Source organism: Perca flavescens, chromosome 7, assembly GCF_004354835.1.
Source record: "Perca flavescens isolate YP-PL-M2 chromosome 7, PFLA_1.0, whole genome shotgun sequence".
NCBI classification, from domain to species: Eukaryota; Metazoa; Chordata; class Actinopteri; order Perciformes; family Percidae; genus Perca; species Perca flavescens.
In genome coordinates this window covers 25940455-25961597 of record NC_041337.1, presented here as the reverse complement: position 1 = coordinate 25961597, position 21143 = coordinate 25940455, and the positions used below count along the sequence as shown (strand labels likewise).

At 39.9% G+C, this 21143-nt stretch overlaps 1 protein-coding gene across 1 annotated transcript in view; it reads right to left on the bottom strand.

The window, feature by feature from the left end:
* bsna (bassoon presynaptic cytomatrix protein a) overlaps nucleotides 1-21143 on the bottom strand; it is a 131247-nt gene that overhangs the window by 7617 nt on the left and 102487 nt on the right. The window contains exons 9-15 of the mRNA XM_028582620.1: nucleotides 20288-20848; nucleotides 17214-17572; nucleotides 14176-14269; nucleotides 12422-12553; nucleotides 11385-11440; nucleotides 9435-9588; nucleotides 6961-7054 (exon numbers count right to left, since the gene is read on the bottom strand). Of these exons, the coding sequence (XP_028438421.1) occupies nucleotides 11400-11440; nucleotides 12422-12553; nucleotides 14176-14269; nucleotides 17214-17572; nucleotides 20288-20848 (1187 nt within the window). The 3' untranslated portion in view covers nucleotides 6961-7054; nucleotides 9435-9588; nucleotides 11385-11399. The remainder of the gene's footprint in view (nucleotides 1-6960; nucleotides 7055-9434; nucleotides 9589-11384; nucleotides 11441-12421; nucleotides 12554-14175; nucleotides 14270-17213; nucleotides 17573-20287; nucleotides 20849-21143) is intronic.

Genomic DNA, 21143 nt, shown 5'->3' with positions numbered 1-21143 from the left:
TGGGACGGTGCCAAAGGAGTGGCAGACTGGGGTGGTGGTTCCCCTTTTTAAAAGGGGGACCAGAGGGTGTGTGCCAATTATAGGGGTATCACACTTCTCAGCCTCCCTGGTAAAGTCTACTCCAAGGTGCTGGAAAGGATGGTTCGGCCGATAGTCGAACCTCGGGTTGAGGAGGAACAATGCGGTTCCGTCCTGGTCGTGGAACAATGGACCAGCTCTTCACTCTCGCAAGGATCCTGGAGGGAGCCTGGGAGTATGCCCAACCGGTCTACATGTGTTTTGTGGATTTGGAGAAGGCGTATGACCGGGTCCCCGGGAGATACTGTGGGAGGTGCTGCGGGAGTATGGGGTGAGGGGTCTCTACTCAGGGCCATCCAATCTCTGTATGACCAAAGTGAGAGCTGTGTCCGGGTTCTCGGTAGTAAGTCGGACTCGTTTCAGGTGAGGGTTGGCCTCCGCCAGGGCTGCGCTTTTTGTCACCAATCCTGTTTGTAATATTTATGGACAGGATATCGAGGCGTGGTCGGGGTGGGGAGGGGTTGCAGTTTGGTGGGCTGGGGATCTCATCGCTGCTCTTTGCAGATGATGTGGTCCTGATGGCATCATCGGCCTGCGACCTTCAGCACTCACTGGATCGGTTCGCAACCGAGTGTGAAGCGGTTGGGATGAGGATCAGCACCTCTAAATCGGAGGCCATGGTTCTCAGCAGGAAACCGATGGAATGCCTTCTCCAGGTAGGGAATGAGTCCTTACCCCAAGTGAAGGAGTTCAAGTACCTTGGGGTTTTGTTCGCGAGTGAGGGGACAATGGAGCGGGAGATTGGTCGGAGAATCGGGCGCAGCGGGTGCGGTATTGCATTCAATCTATCGCACCGTTGTGACGAAAAGAGAGCTGAGCCAGAAGGCAAAGCTCTCGATCTACCGGTCAGTTTTCGTTCCTACCCTCACCTATGGTCATGAAGGCTGGGTCATGACCGAAAGAACGAGATCCAGGGTACAAGCGGCGAAATGGGTTTCCTCAGGAGGGTGGCTGGCGTCTCCCTTAGAGATAGGGTGAGAAGCTCAGTCATCCGTGAGGAGCTCGGAGTAGAGCCGCTGCTCCTTTGCGTCGAAAGGAGCCAGTTGAGGTGGTTCGGGCATCTGGTAAGGATGCCCCTGGGCGCCCCCTCCCGGAGGTGTTCCAGGCACGTCCAGCTGGGAGGAGGCCTCGGGAAGACCCAGGACTAGGTGGAGGGATTATATCTCCAACCTGGCCTGGGAACGCATTGGGATCCCCAGTCGGAGCTGGTTAATGTGGCTCGGGAAAGGGAAGTTTGGGGTCCCCTGCTGGAGCTGCTCCCCCCGCGACCCGACACCGGATAAGCGGACGAAGATGGATGGAACAGTTGTCACTCCATCAAAATGACCACCTGTAACTGTTGTTCACCTTGTTTACTATATATATATATATATATATATATATATATATATATATATATATATATATATATATATATATATATAAATAAAAGAAATACAGAGAGAATACATAAGACTTGAATATTTCTCATATATGAACACCATAGTAAACACTGTTTAGTACACAGCAACTGCTGTGCTTCGAAATATTTTTAGAATAATTTATAGAATAAAAAAAATTGTAGCACAGGAGCTCAATAAATGAACGATGTCTGGGTGCACAAACCATTAAAGTTGATAATGCATTGGGCTGACACTAGTCTCACATTGCCAGACCTTCCTCCACAGTGCTGCGAAGAAGGGTCTGGCTAGTCCACACACATTCTGGGATAGGAGAAAACGTGCTTTAGTTTATTGGCATTCTTTTAAACTAATCACAATAGTCTTAGGCAGCGCTAAGCACTAGACAGATAACGGTGCCTCTGCAAAAGAGCCCTGGGATGGAACTTTTTTTGGTGGATGCGTACGTTTAAAAGTTGTTTTAGTCGTGCACGAGTAAACAGATTTGACAGATAGTCTAGCTAGCTGTCTGGATTTACCCTGCAGAGACCCCGCCGAAGGTGAAATGAGGGACATCTGGCAGAACTTCCGGCACTGAAACAATTGCGTAAATGAAACTTTGTCGATGTAGACTAGGCCGACACCTATTCAATTGATAGCAACACCGAATAGAATAGGCAGGACAGGGGAGAATACACAAAATTAATGATCTGATTTAGCACTGTGAGTCTGAATATGCCAGGTTGTCTTAAAGCTGCTTGTAAGTTATATGTAGTCAAAGAATGTAGTTTGGGGTCCTGTTTTTTGAATGGCAAAAACACTTAGGGAGCCTCTCTACTCAAATGAAGGTGAATGCTGTATAGAGTTGTAAAACTGTAAAAAATAAAGTTGGCCACTAGATGGTGGATAAGCCAAGGAAATCTATATAGTATACTGTACTGACATATTTAAATCAAGTTTTGGCAAAATACAACCATGCCTTCTCTTGAGTTTTCCCTTAAAGTTCATTTTATTTTCCAATTTATCATGTAGACCTGACATAGATCTTAGTTGACTCAACATTTTTCTTTTCAATTAAATCAGCAATGTCAATGATTTGTGTTTAGGAAGCCCAAATCACGCTGGTATCTGTATGTCATGCATTGTACTATATGTGAGCATCCAGTCAGTGTATTTCATTTATCCATTACAGGAAGGTTCAATCCTCAGATCTTCCTACATCTCACTACAAAGAGCAGTAATGATAGTGGAAGCAGAAGCAAGAGTAAAAAGTGTTTTTTTAGTCAAGAAAATAGTGTGAAAATCCTGTGGCAACAAAAAGGTTGCAAAAAAATGGACTCAAAATGAGTGCGTTGTTTTTCAAGTATTTCAAGCATGAACCAGCTGTACTAGGCAGCAGTGTATATACTATGTGCAGTAAGGGTAAGCAGCCTCATCAACCTAATATTCATGATAAAAATGAAAATGTTTAATACTTTGCTGCCTGAAATGACACAAGAGTGAAGTCACTTGTATAATCTGGCACTTCAAATTTGCTGCACAGCCCTGAGGTAGAGGCCTTTCATTGTTCAAACTAGTAATGCTTTAGCGTTTTTTGTCTTTGTATTGGTCAAATAGAACTCATTCTGCAAACTGGGAGCTGCACACTCTCTTTTTCATTCTTGTGTTTGGTCATACACCTACACCCTGCATCAGGCTAACAGGGCAAACAGAGTGAGAGAGCACCTCAGTGTATATATAGACACTGCAGTAATTAGGCCCAATGCAAAACACCTGTTTACCCCAGACACTAGCATCACCTGTGTCCTGTAAATTAAATTTAAATGCAAATATGCTGCATGCTGATTTAGGTTCAGCATCCATTGCCAATGTAGGATGTAGTTTCCAATGCCTAAACCTGTAAAACTGGCTGGTACACACATTTATTTAGTAATTTTTGGGTGATTTGTGTGTAACTAACATTTGTAAATAATCATAAAATACACACTATTTATTAATTATTTGCCAAATTCTTTATTTTTATAACCACGTTTAAAATTATGTATCAGACCTTTAAAGCTTTGGGAGTCTATTCATATTTACCGGTTGTTTTCGCCCCCCTCCATGGACTCCTGTTTCCTAGTAGGTCCAGTATGTTTCCCACTGTACACATCTTTTTTAGAATCACTGCCTTCTGGTTTTCTCTCCCACTGTGCCTGACCCAGAATAACTGCTCCAAACATGCTGTATATTATATGTGCCCAGAACTAGACTTAATCTGTCCAAGTGAACACAAAGGGCTGGTATGCAACAAGCAGCTAGCTGACTCACAGAGAGATGGAGGGAGGGGGAAAAACATTATGTGGCCAAAAGGACACACAGTATGGACACAAATGTTTGTGTACTGGGATTTAGTTTTTTTTTTTTAAGCTACAGCATATAATGGGTGGGGGAATGAAAGTAGAAATGGCAGAGACGGAGAACAAAAAAGGGGGAGATCCTTTACAGAAGGATCAAGACAAGACGTGCAGAGAGAGAAAGCGAATGAGAAAGTGAAATCCTACAAAGAGAGGAGAGACAGCAGGAAAGTGAGAAAGTGAGAGCAAAAGAAGAAGAGGAAAAAAAGTAGTGATGTTTGACAGCAGCGGTAGAGTGTGGGAGGAGAGAGAGTCACATGAGGCACTTAGTCAGCGCATGGCTGCACAGCACACAGAAACACACAGAGTCCAGGCTCAGTACATTATCTTTTATGGCACATGTGCATTCTCTGAAATACAGCAGCAACATGATCTCCCCATTGTGCATCAAAAGCTTCAAAACCCACTGCACCAAGGCTAAGATTTCCAATGAAAAAAACAATAGATTTTCCTATTGCTGATTCTATTTTTACTGCCCCAACTCACAAAAAACACATCTACACCCTGTGTCAGAGCCACATGGCATGAAATGACCTGACATTCCCTCAAACCTGCCTCCTAAACATTACAATCATAGATGACTAATTTGCAATATGTTTGGTATTTAGCTAATGCCTGTTCATGTTGAACGTGTCTGTAAAACATTCACTGTCAATTTATTGTATTTACTGCCCTACGAAATCTGCTCTTGGCAAATAATGCGTGATTACCACTTGATGATTAGTGAGCTAACTAATGTTGTAGCAACTGTCGTAGCAACCGTGACTTAAATAGTTGACTGTAATCACACAAGGACATCACAACATTTTTCAGAGATATACAAAAGATAAATATGTGATACATTAAACGTCTACTTCTGAACCTTTATGCAACAAATACTGTATTTGTAACACACATTGAGGTGTTGAAGCTAATTCACGTGAATAGCAAATTATAGCTAATACTCAAGCACAGTTTGACGAAGTTGGCATAACCACTTAGGAGGAGTTTTTTACTTCATATTTTCAGTGTTGTTGTTTATAGGATTTTGTCTCACAGATTTACATTTAGGTTGTGAGGTCTTTAGGTGTTCGTCACAATAATTCTGACTTCTGTGATGTTGTTATCAAAGTGAAGATAAATAAACCCTTAAATATACCTTGAAGACACTGATGCTAGTTTCATTTCTGAGCAGTGTTTTACATTACTTTGAAAAAAGAGCTACAAGCCTGATTCTGATCCTCTTTGTTTGATGTTACATTGTCAATTTACTCTAATAGGTTAAAGTCAGACAGCGGTTCATAAATCCTTGGCATGCACTTGGAAAAAAGAATGACTTTTGTGGATTTATTTCTGGCCAAGCTGAATGCAGGCTTTTAAACTCTTTCAGGAGCAGGCCACAATACAACAGCTGCAAAAACACAGAAGCAGCGACAAAACTGGCTTCAGTCTGATCTGGAGGAACAAACAGCACAGGCAGCTTGTCTCCACATGACAAAAATTTAGATATGGAGATGGATGATTACAGATGTACAAATGCCCTGAAGACAAAGTGATACGTAAATTAAAATGGTGCTTTGTGCTCAGAGTTCAAGATTTGTTTCATAAGGGGGAGATTATTGCTGTTGTTTTTAAAGGTGCCCTGTGGAATTTTCTCATAAACAAACAAGTTATATTTACTCACTGACATGCATTGTGTGTATCTAACAAATGTGTTGAATACATTTCCTCATTAAACATTTGCAAAGCTTTAAAGTATAATAAATCCAGCATTGTTTACATCTAACGTGTACTAGCTTGAAGTATTCTTCTCTGCTTTTGTTGGCGCACTGCAGCATATATTAGCGTGCTACCAACACCTGTTGATCAGTGGGATAGCGTGACACCATTGGCAGGACTGTGTACTGCATCTGGAGGTCAAAAACTTAACAGGAGACTTCTGTCGTTTGCCACACTGATAGCCCGACTACAAATCTTGATCAGGTGGAAAGATTGTAATCCCCAACATTTGCGCAGTGGGTAAGGGACATGCTGTATTTTATTAAATTAGAGAAAATAAGGTATTCTGTCAAGTGGTCAGCTGACAAATTTATGTTGATATGGCAACCTTTCCTTAGTCGCTTTGATGCTTTGGCCCCTGATGACTTTATGACAGAGTGAAGATTTCGGTACGCGGCTAGCAGTGTTGGACGTGTAGTACTGAACCGTCTGCTGATTATATCATGGCATTGTTTATTGATCTTATATTTTTATATCCTGTGCTGTCCATATGCATGTTAGTGCCCCGGATATCAATGTGAATAACTTGAGTTCTGTAGATCTTGGTTTGTTTATTTACTTTTGTTACCTTATTTTATTTATTATTTCTTTATTGTTGGTTTTTAATTTTTTCAATATTGCTTAAGTTGATCACCCTCTAATATTTTCACGGGTGGGGGGAGGGGGGTGGGTGTATACAAGCCCAATGTGTCCTTATGGTGAATTGTTAATTTGTTGTAACAAAACTTAAAAAAAAAAAAACTCAACAGGAAACCTTTAATTTCTCTAAATAATTGCCTGCGTTGGTGTTTGTTCAAAGGTTGTATATCAACCAATCATGTGGTAGACATCTGGATCCAAACTACAGAAAAGTGTGTAAAACTATAACAACTCATATAGGTTTTTAGAGCTAAATCAATTCACTTAAAAGCAATCATTTTCCACATTCTGCAAGATCATTTGATCCGGATGACGCAAAACCTACATACACATAGATTGTGGGTTTCAGTGGAGAGCTTTAGTGCCCAATGATGTTCTAAATTATGTTTTAATAGCTTATTCATCAGCCTTGAAAATTAATAATTTGTCAGTGCTAGCTAACTTTCCAGTTTTGCAGGCGATCACTTCACACAGCATTACAAAGTATCAAAGTGTAATTCTTTTAAAGCGCCTATGTTCCGGCTTTTAGATGCCTCCTAGTGGTAGTATTAAGAAGGACACTGTGGCATACAGCAATACGTGGGAAATAAAATCATTATTATCCTAACAGTTAAACACACACTACAAAGTAAATGTTTAGAATTTTACACAAAAAATGTACAGTGTGGTTTAAGACCACAATAACTTAGGCAAAGTTAAAAGTAACTTACTGTCTGGCCTGCCAGAGAGAGCAGAATGTTCTCTCTGCCAGTGTGTGCTCAGACCTGAGACATGAAGTGTCCAGAGGATTCCAGTCCTTGTTGGCTGCAAGAGGAAGCATCAGCATTATGACAAGTTTTTTTTCTTAATCAAAACATCAACCTCCTGAAACATAGTTGGACAATATTGGACCAGACATAAACTCCACTGTTTCCCAATGTGCCCACAGGATATGTTGTTAATCCCAGAGTTATATAGATATATTTACCATTATTTTTGGTAGACTATTTGCAAATTATCCAACATGCGATAAAGTTAAATGTCAAAACCATAGACATGTTAATATATAAATATAACGGATGGAGCGTCCGGGTCTGAAAAGTAAAGCCAATGTGGAAGTGCCTTAAACCTGCATTCAATCTAATTTCCAACAGGGGGAGACTCCACTGGTTGCAAAAAGAAATCAGTTTCTATAGAAGTCTATATAAATGCCCCTACTTCTCACTAGATTTATTACCTCAGTAAATATTTTCATAATGGGTTTATGGTCTCAATTACAAGTTGTAAGTCTTCCTTAATACAGCATGATGTTAATTTTTTCATAATGATGTTCCAGTTGTTTTTTTAAATGACGATAAAGCAGGGCATGCTTTAGGGTGTGGCAACACGCTAACCTGTCAATCATGATAGAGGCTTAGCAATGCTAACTATAGCTGTGATAAAAATAAATAAAATATAAATAGCTGTGAACTTGTTTTTGGGGTGCTGTCCATGTTTTCGTCTTAAACTTTGACCCTCTCAGTGTGTGTTTTCACTTCATCAAAGTTAATTGGAACATTTTGGTCGCCTAAAAATGTCTTGTTTTAACAATCGTAAGCAACTTGCCAACCAAGCTAGCTAGCTAGCGCTATCAATAGCTGGTAACTTAAGGGAAAGTTAGCAGATTTTCTGTGTACTGCCGTACATGCAGATGGATGGCGCCAGTCCCCGGAGGTCCACGTTAACCCACCGGTAAGACTCTGCTGGATGACTCGCTTCAGCCGGTTGAAAAATTTGCATCTTTCCATCTGTAGCATTTAGGTCACCAGAACGCACCATTAGTTTTGGTCTCTTCAAGGTTATGCTGTGTTCATTTCAGAGTTGCGGTAATTATTGGATTCTGATTTGTCAATAGCATTCATGTCAAGATTTTATTTTATTTATTTATTTTATTTTCGTAATTATAACATGGAAATTGAAATATTTATTTTTCTGAAAGCTCATCTCTGAAAGATAATCTTACTTGAAGGGCAATGATACAGTAGTGCCGGAAAAGCAAACAAACATGGATGCCTTATGTCAGCTTAACCCTTGTGTTGACTACGGGTCAAATTGACCCGTTTAAAATTTTTGTTTTATATCAGAAAATATGGGACTTAGAAATAAGCGCTGAAAATGTGTAGAAGAAAAATGTAACAATTTAAAACGTTGGAAAAAGCAAAAACAAACAGTGAAAAAAATTATTTTTTCAAGGTTAACGTGAAGACAACACAAGGGTTAAGCCTGTTCAAGGTAATTAAACCCAACTTTAATAGATATATTGATACATTTTCAAACTGCAATGACCAACTCCCATATGACATAAGCATGCTATTGAACCAGGTTCTGGTTAAAGGCTCAAAGGATTCTGCAACCAAACATGGATTTCAACCACTGCAGCAGCTGATTTTAATAATCTGCTGGTTGATGATCATTAGTGAAAACAGCTGGTGAATGAAAAGCTGCAGACTGTTGATTGGCCACAGTTCCTAGCCTGGAACTGTGGTAGAAGATACAATTACCTACTAAGACTTAAAGTGTTTGCAGGTTAAATGCAGGGGTGGAAGTAACAAAATAAAACTTTAAAAACTTTCACAAAGTTGTTTTGTGAGTACTTTTTAAAAATCTGTAATTTTACTTTTACTTAAGTACTTTTTATCACAAGTATCGTACTTTCCTAAATTTTAAGTCGCATCCGTTACACAGTAAAAACAAGAGTCACATGAGATAAATCAGCAGCTGCAGCAGAGAACAAGCTGCAGGTGTTTCTGAAATCTCTACACTCAGCTGACACAGATACATGTTGTAAACGTTTACGTTCATTGTCCAAGGGTCAGCCGCCAGCGGGTGGGAGGGGTGCAGAACGACGGTTTGCACCCGTGTGGGGCCTAGTATTTAGGGAGCAGTACAAATGCATGACAATGCAATCAAATTAAGTATCACAGCCTTTTGGGATATGGTAAGCATTGTTGCAACTCGGCGTAGTTAACATGAGGGGTCATGTTGCTGATATTGTTCCACTAGTGTGTATGTGTAGCCACCCCCCTCCCCCCTTTCCCATCCCCCCTGCTCCTTTAAAAAAATGTAATGCAATAACGTTTACTAAGAGTACATTTTATTTTTACTTTTACATACAATGTTCTAGTAATCTTTCCACCTCCGGTTAAATAACAATGTCAGTACTCACCAGTATGCTCAGCTCTCCTCTCTGTTCCCCTCTCTCTCTCTCTCTCTCTCTCTCTCTCCTTCCTCTCTTTCTTAGTAAAACAAAAGCAGGGGGAATTTCACAGGTTTTTCTGGTACGGGGCCTCGTGACTCTGTCATTCGACATTTACATAGTCCTGCAAATACATAGAGACATTCAGTCAGTTTATTTAATATTATTTTTCATTTCATGTTAAAAAAACGTACTTAATTAAAGCAGCGTTGTTGCTGGACCTCAAAAACACAGCAGGTAGGTTATTTTCATACTCAGGGTAGGATTCCCCATTTAAAGAAGTCTCCCGTTATTTGAGAATGGTCTTTAAAAATGTGTTAATAATTAAAATGCACGTCAAGCTGGAAATTGTTCACATCCCTTAATGTGGTCCATGTAAATAACATAAAATACAACATGGGCATTTTCACTGCACAGGCCCAATAATAAAATATATTTGACATGTGCAGGGAGGCAAGGCTTGTCTGTCGCTGTCTTATTTTGAAAAACATCAAAACTTGAGACTTATTTTTGGTTTCTTGATTCCAGTCAGAAGTCCAGTCTCAAGTAAATCAAATTTCAAAGCAGTCAAGTCCACAGCTCTGGTAGTGGTAGTGTGTACAGTATATGTACCCTTGACTTAATGCCGCTGCGTCACATCTATGTGTATTTAGCTGTGATAACCTGCTGTGTAAACACTCATTCTGCTTGATGTAGACAGTGCGTCATAGCAGGAATAAGTTGCCACTGTCAATGTAAAATGTTCACCCTGCACATTCAGAGCAGAGCATCTAGAGGACCACAAACAAGAAACCCAGACAGAGAAGAAAACACACAAACACTCAGACATAGACACACTGCTTTTAGGAACACACTGCCTGTTCTGAGTAAACCACTTTAAGCCACCCACTCTCTGCTGCCTACAAGAGTCAAAACACAACAAGCTGTAGCTAACATCCCAGTAGACTTTGAACCAGCTGCATCTCAGAGATTTATTTTAATACCTAATGTTGAGATGCACTTGTTCACTGAAGAAAAAAAAAATGTTTTCAGCTCCTTGTACATGAATTATTGACCAAAAATACTGCGACTGTCTGATGATTACCCTGTATCTTTTGATTCTTTTCATATGTACAGTCATGCTGTTGGGTAGATTTTATAAACTGAATTATGACTTCTATGTTAAGGGAGTTCTACATAAAAGATCTATGAGGAGTTTATAAATAATGAACACAATCTTCAACTCAGGGAAAAACAAGACAATAAATTAAATAGAGTTAAATGGCAAACTGATGCTTTCAAACTACTTGAGGTAAGCTGATTTAAATGCAGCTACAAGCGTTCTCATAAAATAAAAGCCCAAGTAGATAATAAATCACCTTATAGTTTCCTAGTGTGTTTTCAGTTTCTTTTATGAAGGAGTTGTCTTGTCTGGCCTTATTGGGATACATAGGACTTATTGGGATTCGGATTCCTTATGTTTTCTGCTCGGCTTGTCCTTATAGGTCCTGCTCGATGCCCTGCTATACTCTACTACTCCCTGCTATGCCCTGATCTGCTACAACTACTACTGTATTTCTAGTCATAGTTCCATTATCTCTATTGTTACTATAATTGCCACTGTTCACCATACCCCCAACCGGCAGCGGCAGATGCCCGCCCACCAAGAGCCTGGGTCTGTCTGAGGTTTCTGCCTAAAAGGACGTTTTTCCTCACTACTCGAGGTTTCTGCCTAGAAGGAAGTTTTTTTTCTCGCCACTGTTGCACTACATGCTGGCACTTGGGGAAATTATTGGAATTGTTGGGTCTTTGTAAATTATAGAGTGTGGACTAGACCTGCTCTATCTGTAAAGTGTCTTGAGATAACTCTTGTTATGATTTGATACTATAAATACAATTGAATTGAATTGATAGGAGAAAGGAACAAAGGTAAATACGTACCTTAATCTTAGCACCTCAGAATAAAGAGGTGAACTTCTTGCCAAAACCGGTGATAGCTGGAGAAAAGTGGACAAGACAAAAGAGGTTAAATATATGTCAACTCAGGGGAAAGAACAAAGCAACTTAGTAGTAAAACTCACATCTCACGAAGGTAAAATTATGTTTGCATTCTTAATGATCAAGTTAATGATGGTCAGTACATTGTAGGATGAAGGCATGTCATTTTTGTTTGGTTGTGCAACTTGATAGCACTCTAATGAGTTACTATTAAGACAGGGGCTTTGCAATGTCATGGTCATTACATGGATGTGGCAGTCGTTTTGTGTCTCTTTGTAGTTGTTTAGTGTCTTTTTGTAGTCACCTTTTGTCTCTGTAGTATTTTTGTGTCTCTTGCATCATTTTTGGTCTCTCTGTAGGCATTTGTGTATCTTTGTAGGCATTTGTGTATCTTTGTAGTCATTTTGTATCTCTTTCTAGTCACGTTTTGTCTCTTTGAAGTTGGTTTTTGTCCCTCTGTAGTCATTTTATGTTGATTTCTAATCGCTTTTTGTCTTTCTGTAGTCATTTGTGTTTTTTTGTAGTCACTTTTTGTCTCTCTGTGGTCATTTTGTCTGTCTTTGTAATTCCGTTTGGTCTCTCTGCAGTCATTTTGTGTCTCCTTGTTGTTTTGCTCGTCTCTGGAGTCATTTTGTGTCAATTTGTAGTCATATGGGCTCTCTGCAGTCCTTTGCATCTCTGTGTTTGATTGACTATCCAAAAGAAAAATGTTAACAGTCACCAGGTGCCCGGTGAACCATTGGGCCCCTGTGCCCACTAGGCCAGTTCAGTAATGTTATTATTTAGGGAAAGTAATTAAGTAAAGTAACTATCTAGTTTGGAAAGTGCCTTTCTCCAAAAAGTATGAGATTATTAACATGGTGATGATTAATAGTAATAGTCATGTTTTCAACATGATTGATGTCTTTCATTATATCATGGCCCAATTACTTTTAATCACGTTTAAAGTGTGCTGTAATTAAGTGATTTGTTTCATGTACCTTCTCCCAGTTTTCCGGCTTGCTCAGCAGCAGATCCAGGGAGGATCTTGGACAACATGCCTTCTCCCTCCATGCCAGGCTGACCTGCTGCTGCACTGCCAATACCTCCTGGCCTAGGAACTGCCTTGGAGCCTGGACAGAAAAACAGAGAGATGAAGAGTTGACAACAGACTAATACGTATACAGAGGACAAGAGATGTCAGTATCTGTGCAGGTCTAATATTATGGGGCGTCTGTCTTCGTGCATATTTTTTCTTTCTTTCTTTGGTGTCAAGTGCTTTTCATAAAGATAGAAAAGATGTCTCACCCTTCAGTTGCATTAGTTGCCCTTGTTGAATCTTTCCTGCCCTGCCAGTACTGCCTGCCTCCAGCCTGTACCCCTCTTACTGATTAGGTCTCCTTTGTATAGAGTTACATGGGCTTCCTGTGTTTAGTTGGCAGATTGTCTGTATAGATCTGCTGCTGTAGTCTTCAGTCATTACTTGAGATCTCCTCCTTTTTTGCTGTCCATCTAATTAACTTACTTACTATTAATTACTTATAAACTACTTAACAACAAACCCACGTGAAAAGATAGATTGTACAGAACACAGTGATCATCAAGACTACACAGTGATATCAAAACATTGCAACAGATATTTAGCAAGTGACAATAAGCCACATTTAATTTTTTAGTGCCCATGCAGGCAAACCTTCAATAACACACCCAATAAGAGTTTGAGAAGAGAAACTACAGTATGGTTAAAGTAAGGTTAACTAAACAAAAAACACATGCAGGAATAGTTCAGGTTTTTAATAAATGGCATTAAGCAGAGCGGTGCAAAAAGACTTTGACGCATGCGTGCGCATGCATGCACATGCATTCACAACAAATTAATTTACGGGAAACATTGTTTAGCAAAAATAGTTGTGTTTGGATTTCCATGAGCCCACTAATGGATACAAGACACTTAGATAATGCTGCACAGGAATTTTTTTAAAGATTTTCAGACGTTGAATAACTGTTTTTTTGCTGTCTTTCGTTCAGACTCTGTCAACGTCTGTATGCACTGATATGCTTTCATTTTTCATTCCATAGAAAACCTTTTCTGGGACCATAGAGAACCTAGGGAGATGAGTATGAAATTGATATTGTTCTTGGGTGAACTATTCCTTTAAGGTAAGAGAAAGATTTATAGTCTGCATTTTCAATAAAATGCAGCAATCTTTTAAATTGACATATTCAAACATCTTTTATTGTCCAACAAATGCTCCAAAATCACAGGGTATAAAGAATATTCAGATGAATCCAGCAAATATTCATACATGAGTAGTTGTTATTAGTAATTTTGTTTGCTTTTTTGCATCATTTGTCAGAATTGTTGCCTTTTATCTGTTGATCAAATCTGTTTGTGACCCCAAGGACTCAAGATCCATCCATTTATCTATTTATCCATCCAAACTTCTTCCTGCATCAGCATTGGATTTGGGTATTTGATATGAAAGTCAAGAAACTTACTACCTACTCAACAAATTAACTTAACTGTTAACACCAAATCAACTAACTGACCAACTCACTACGTAGTGACTTTGTACACTCAGGCTGTTCTGCTGCCATGAAGTAAAACCCCTCCTGTGTGTTTTCCACTGTGGGATTATCTGCAGATTAATCTCAGATTAGATGTGACAGCACACACCAGTTACATAATACAGAGACAGTGGGCAGCAGCTGGCAGATGTGAGAGAGGTTGGAGTCTGTGATGATTATACTCTACCTATGCCTGTAAGTGGGGGCTGTGCGGCTTTTGTAGCCATGACAGGCGCTGCCTTTGCTCCAATAGCTGTTACAGGAGGCGTGTCGATTTTGGCCTGCAGAGACAGAGAGAGGGAGAGAGATGGCGAGAATGATAAGACAAAACAGCAGGAGTTCACGGAGGGAAAGCACAAAGCTAATCATTTAGTAACACAACCATCTCAGTAGTACTATACCTTTTTTTACAGTAAAACTGTTGGTAATTGAAGACAGTGGTTGAGAAATACAAGTAGCTCTTAGATATTCACAATACAGAAGACACAAATTGTGTTGTGTTGTGACATCTTACTGAATGACACGAATGATGACTGACTGACTGAATGAATGATGAGTTTCAACATTGTCAACACAGTCAACTGTCAGTTATCTACCTTTGCTTGGGGGTCCATTCAGAATTTATGATTCAAGAAAAACTAGTTGATCACATTTGCTTTGTTTCTTGTCCAGGCAAAGAATAATTTATAATAAGAATATAATAACTTTTGGAAAACATCTCCTAACAGGGGAGACATATTTCATCATTGTAATTATATTGTTGTTATTGTTAAAAAAGGGCCGTTAGATAATTGCAATACACACATGAAATGGGACACCAATCACTGATCATACAAAGCAATTGATGTACAGCAGAAAATCAGAGGAAAGCTGAAAAAATGTTGATTGTAAATGTAAGCTCAAAAGATATTAAACAACTTTTCCCACTAGCCTTTGCTAATAGATTTTCTGTTGTTAGTCATTTTTATTTTTATTTTGGTGGAACTTCTGTCCCTGAATTAAGATATTTTTTCTCATTGTTTTATTATTTTACATTACCTTTTAACCTCTTTTACTTAACTTTTATTCCTTTATCTTCATACTGACAATTTGAATATAGTAATTACATGTTTTGAGAATTTCAATCAAGGAAGGGCGTAACTTTGGGTTCAACATTGGAGGGGTTGAGATCTCCACACTTCATTTTCTGCATTGTTGTGAATTTTTCTGCAACAATGTGTGCCTTTTCTGCCTCAATTTATGATGCAAATGTCTTTATTTATGTATAGGAAATTAGATAAGGTTTTTATTTATTTTAGATACATCCCCCCTGTAAATTACGCCTATGATTTCAACTTAAACTTTGTTTGCCTCCATTGTTGCAATGTTATACAATCCATGACTGAGCAAACTCTATCCTTTGACGAAGACCATGAGATGCAGATAAAAGCTCTAGAAAAAGGCTAGTAGGTGTTTTCTGAGTTATGATTATTTTAATTACTTTTCCAAAGGTCAAGCGTGAACTTTCATGCACACATACTTGTATTATTATTTTTTTTTATTGAGCTCTGCTGTTATTGTCAGTGAAGTTTGGATTGAAGCACTTTAAATGAAAGGCGACGAGTGAGTACAGTGTAATTGATTGGTGTTTGTTTGAGAAGTTAGAAAGCTTTTGTGTCGCTGTGTTTCTTTCCAGCTACTAAACTACAGTGGCTGCTGCTGCACAAACAACAACAACAACAACAGAGAATAGCTTCAGGAAAGACGCAGACCAGACCTTTTCTGTTAGCTATCACTATAACAGTTGGTACTATCTGAACAGGAAATATGGCCCTGTTTTGATCTCTCTCATTTCATGGTCTTACTTTGTGTCCTCTGTTTTCTGTCAAGCTCTTTGTGTCACTCCTGTTTTAAAAACACTCCATAAAAACACTTGACTTGACAGACACTGGACTGATGCAAAACCATGACATACTGTAATATTATCTAGTTCTTTCCCCACTGACTCCAGTTTAGCTGCAGCAAGGCAGAGGTAGTGCATTATAATGCACCATGCAGTATACAGCATTTCATTATTTTACAGAAACTCAATCAATAATTTAATTACACAATGGACCCAGTGTATGAGTTTGCGGACTGAATAATGACGAACTGACAACCACTATTTACTGTTTATGGCTTCCTGTCGGAGCTATTCTACAGCAGAGCGTACAGAATAATTTCCAAGACAAATTCCTGCATAATTTGATATCAGATCATATTAAATATTTCACTTTGCTTTCCTGCTGATAGTCCAACAATGCATCAGTATGAATATCAAACACCTTTCAGCAGTGAAAACCTATCGTCAATAGTTTTGAGACATGCTGACAGTTCAGGAAAAGAATCAAACAATTTGAATCTTCACGTTAAATGTCCTAATCACATTTTCTAGACTCCAATAGCAAATACATTTGCATGGATTTATCATTATGGAGTAAATGCAGGGTGCAACATATTTTTTCAGGGAGACATTTTGAGTGCCAATTTCTTGAGTGTCTAGCAGACAGTGAATGAGCTACATTCAGTTATCAGCTGCCTCTGTGTTAATCACAGTGTTAGATAAGGTCTGCCAACAGAGGCACATCAGAATTTAAATAAACCATCTGAACTGGGAGGAGATGGACCAGCTCTTATCTTTTGGAGCATGGAGGGACACAGGGGGATAAAGGGAAAGCAAGGGCTGAGGGTGAAGACTGGCTTAAAAATCAGAAAAGGTGAAAGGAACAGCTGGTGCAAAGAAAATAAATGACTGGGAGGAAGTGTAGGATGGAGGTTGGAGGGATAAATGATTATAAACTGAAGGATTGAAAGGTGCACTAGGATGAAGTAGCTGGCAACTGGGTGTTAGAAAATGTTAAATTATTAGGAGCAGGATGGAGAGAAAGAGAGATATATAACAATTTCCTGATCAAAATGGTTAGTTATATCAAGATGACAAAATATTAAAAAGATAAAAAGATTAAAAGTCTTTTGTGACTTTAGGAAACAAGAAAATATGTGTGTGTGTGTGTGTGTGTGAAATGCCACTGAATGGCATTTTAATGGTTCTGAAAGTGTTATGTTTTTTTCAAACAGAAAAAAATAACTACATCTTTTATATCATTATCATACCATCTCTTTATCATATAAAATGGAAACCACCACAAGTCTTGTTAACATTATCATTTTCTAGTAGTACTACTAGTCTTCTCTCTCTTTACTCACCATGGTGGGTGCTGTGGTCCCTGTGGGACCTGTCTGCCTGGCCTGCCCCATCGGTCCACCCACTGGTCCCATCTGCCCTTGCTTGGCCTGGCCCTGCCCCATGCCCATGCTCATGCCCATGCCCATGCCCATGCCCATGCCTTGTCCCTGGGTTGGGGGCTGCTGCTGAGGGCCGGTGGTTGCTGCGACACCAGGCTGCCCTGGCCTGGCTGCTGATGTCTGGGCTTGTTGTTGGAGCTGGGTCCTCTGTCCTGGAGCTCCATCTGTCTGGGAACCTGGACCACTCTGTCGCCCTGACCCAGTAGGCCCGCCAGAGGGGCCCTGAGCCCGGGCAGAGCTGCTGCCAGACCTGGAGGAGCCTGAGTTGAAAGGTTGACATTTTTTTTTAAATGAAAGGTTTGTGCTCATTGTTCCATAATTCATTCATCGTACCACAAGAACTAGAAAAAAGGTATCATTTTTTTTTAAAATGCAGTTCCTAGATAGAAAACCTCGACTGATGGGCTCCATTCAGTAAGGTAAGGTCTAATTTATCCAATGAGACTATTACTGCCTCTGAGAATGTTTCGCTTTTGTGAACCTAAAACTCCAATTTGCTGATTAGGAAACTGCAGTATTATTATAATGACATTTCAGTTTGTATTACATTGTCTACAATAGCAACTGACAAGTAAAGCAGCAATGAAAGAGAGAATGACGCAATAAATGTTGTGAACAAAGATCAAACCAGCGATTTAATAAGTACACTGCTAAGAACACAGCCACAGTGCTGCCCTGGGAGAAAACATTTCCTTTGGAAAGTTACGCTTGATATAGTTAATTAAAAACTGTTGATCCCTGAGGGGACAGTTGGTTGTAAAAAAGCATCAACCGCACACTGAACAACAAGCTGTATTAAATATTTCTGCCTCAGACCTAAATAGGAATTCACAGGGATCTTATCCAATGATAACGTTGAACGTTGATAACGTTTATTATTGCTCCAATAATTATTTGAGAACCTACCACTTAGATCTGTAAGATTTGGTTCATGGTCTTATTTATCCAGGGTGACTCAACAATGTACGCAGTAGCTCACTGAACATTTAGATCATAAATGAAAAAAAGGAACAAACTTTTATTAAACTGTGATGGCTGTTACATGGTTGAAGTCTGAATCTGAAAGAACACAGAACACCTAACTACATCAAAAGTTTATGTGAAATGTGGAGTACCTTAGGGTTGGCCCTTTGCTTTTCTCTTATTCTATTCCACCTCCTGGCCAAATTTTACATAGTCATGGAATTAATTTCCACTGCTCTCCGCTATAAGAAGAGTAAAAAAAAATAAAAAATGTCAGCAGGCTGCAGGGCCTTTTCTTACCATGCCCCCTTCCTCTGAAAAACCTTCCTGCTGATATCAGACAGTCTGACTCTATTTGAGGCCTTTGAATCCAAACTTAAATTTTTTAAAGAATCAATATAAATTATTAAGCCCCGTACTATAGTCCACGTTTGACCTGTTAATAAGAATACTGTAAAATTTCTGGACCATCGGCCGTCCTGGGACCTCTCTTCCCTGGTTGTCGGTGCCTCATTCCAGATGTTTGGGATAAGGATCTTTGTCCTTCTCTCTCTCTTCTTTTCTGTGTTTGTGTAGAAGTGTTGGGAAAGTTACTTTTAAAAAAGTAGTGTTTGCTCGTTACTCATTACTTCTTAAAGGTCCCATGACATGGTGCTCTTTCAATGCTTTTATATAGACCTTAGTGGTCTCCTAATACTGTATCTGAAGTCTCTTTCCCGAAATTCAGCCTTGGTGCAGAATTACAGCCACTAGAGCCAGTCCCACAATGAGCTTTCCTTAGTATGTGCCATTTCTGTGTCTGTAGCTGTTGAGGAGGAGAGAGGGGGGGCAAGGTGGAGGGTGGGGGTGTGGCCTTGACCAACTGCCACTTTGCTCGTTTGAAAGCCATGATGTCTCTCTCTCTCACGGGTGGGCCAAATTCTCTGGGCGAGCAAAGCAGAGAAAGGGGAGGTAACCTTGCTCCTTATGACCTATGAACCCTGAAAGATTCCAGATCGGCCCATCTGAGCTTTCATTTTCTCAAAGACAGAGCAGGATACCCAGGACTTGGTTTACACCTATCGCCATTTCTAGCCACTGGTGGACCATAGGCAGGCTGGGGGAACGCATATTAATGTTAAAAAAACCTCATAAAGTGAAATTTTCATGCCATGGGACCTTTTGAATCCGTTACTTTACTTAGTTACCCCCTATGGAAAGTAACTTTTTACTTTACTCGTTACTTTTACGTTACTTTTGTGTAATTTCTGCTGTGGATGGTGTGCCTATTGTGTGTTTGTTTAGTTTGTCATTTTTCCAGGTCTCCATAGTGGAAATAATGTATTCTACATATGTTTACAAATTCACTATGATTTAGTTATCCTGATTGCCCATTTGTGTAATACATTATTTTTTTTGTCTATTCTCCCTACACACCATCCCTCCTCTGCTGTTCCTGAGGTTTCTTCCCTTTTTTCCAGTTAAAGTTGCTCTGGGTTAGTTTTTCCTTATCTAAATAATGGGTCTAAGGACAGAGGGTATTGTATGCTGTATAGATTGTAATGCTCCTTGAGGCAAATGATGTGATTGCGATTTGTGATAAAGAGACTGTATAACTAAAATGGAATTAGAAATGTGCCTGCTAATTATCAAGTCACAGACATTTAATTTGTTTTAAATGGAGACATTTTGGCACAACTGTTCATTCTGGACAGGCGCCAGACTGCCTACACTGGCTGAAATATGAATGAGGAATATTGCCCTAGTCATAAAATTCGATGAGCAAACTACTTTTGAATGATGCATTTTTACTACTGAACTACTAAATGTATCAATCAGTCAATTGATAATTTAGCTAAATAATCACAAAATTAGCTAGATAGCATCTTTTTCTATTCTGTTAAATGTTTTAAGATATAATGGACATGAAGGGGTATAAATTGTGAACTTCTAAACTAAAGTGCAAATGTAATGCCATTACACCTGACATAGAAAAGTATATTATGTCAGGTGTAAAGGTGCCCGGTATTTACCTGGTTGGCCCTGCATGTCCAGTGGCGGCTGGGACTTGCTGCGAGAGGAGCGGTGCGGGTCCCCCTGTCTGGAGGAGCGCTGTCCGTGGTGATGCGCAGATGGATCTCGGGAGTAGTCTGAAGAGTGGTACCCTCCAGACCTTGAATCGCCACGCCTTCCTGAAGATGAGGATCGTGCTGAAGGGTCTTGGCGCATTGATGGGTCTTTGGGGTGCCCCTTAGATGACCTTGAGGACCTCTGCTCATCTGAATGACGTGATGCGGATGAGTGTCGGCTAGAGCTGCCATGCTGCCTGTGATCACGGGTTGAAGAGTGTCGCCCCCCGTGGCCGTACTCATCCTGAGGCCATAGGTCCTCTTCAGGAGGCTCATCGTAATCGTGGTAGGTGTGTTTGACACCGTGCCGGCTCCTCCCAGATGAGTGGCTGCTGCCGTAGTGTCGAGAACTGGAGCGTGGCTTCTCAAACCAGTCAGTTTCTTCTTGGCCCAGATGGTAGGCTTTGGAAACCGAGAGCAGATCACAGTCAATCTCCATGTCGTTTGGAGACAGCGGCATGCAGGCTGAGAGAAGGAAGGAGGCAGGAAGAAGAAGACCAACCGCATGCCAAAGAAAATAATAGGAGGGAGAAGACACAGAAAGAAAGGCAGAAAATAAAAATAAAAGTTTTACATCCATGCAGTATACACCTCACGTCGCCTTCACATTACAAGACAATATGAACAGGATAAAACAAACATTGCAAAACGGTCCGTTTTGGCAGCTGTTTCTGTGTTTAAATGTTTGAGCTTCAAATTGAAAGCCAATGACATGGTAAATAATTTTTGGCTGCACAAACATACTTTAAACACTGCCTTG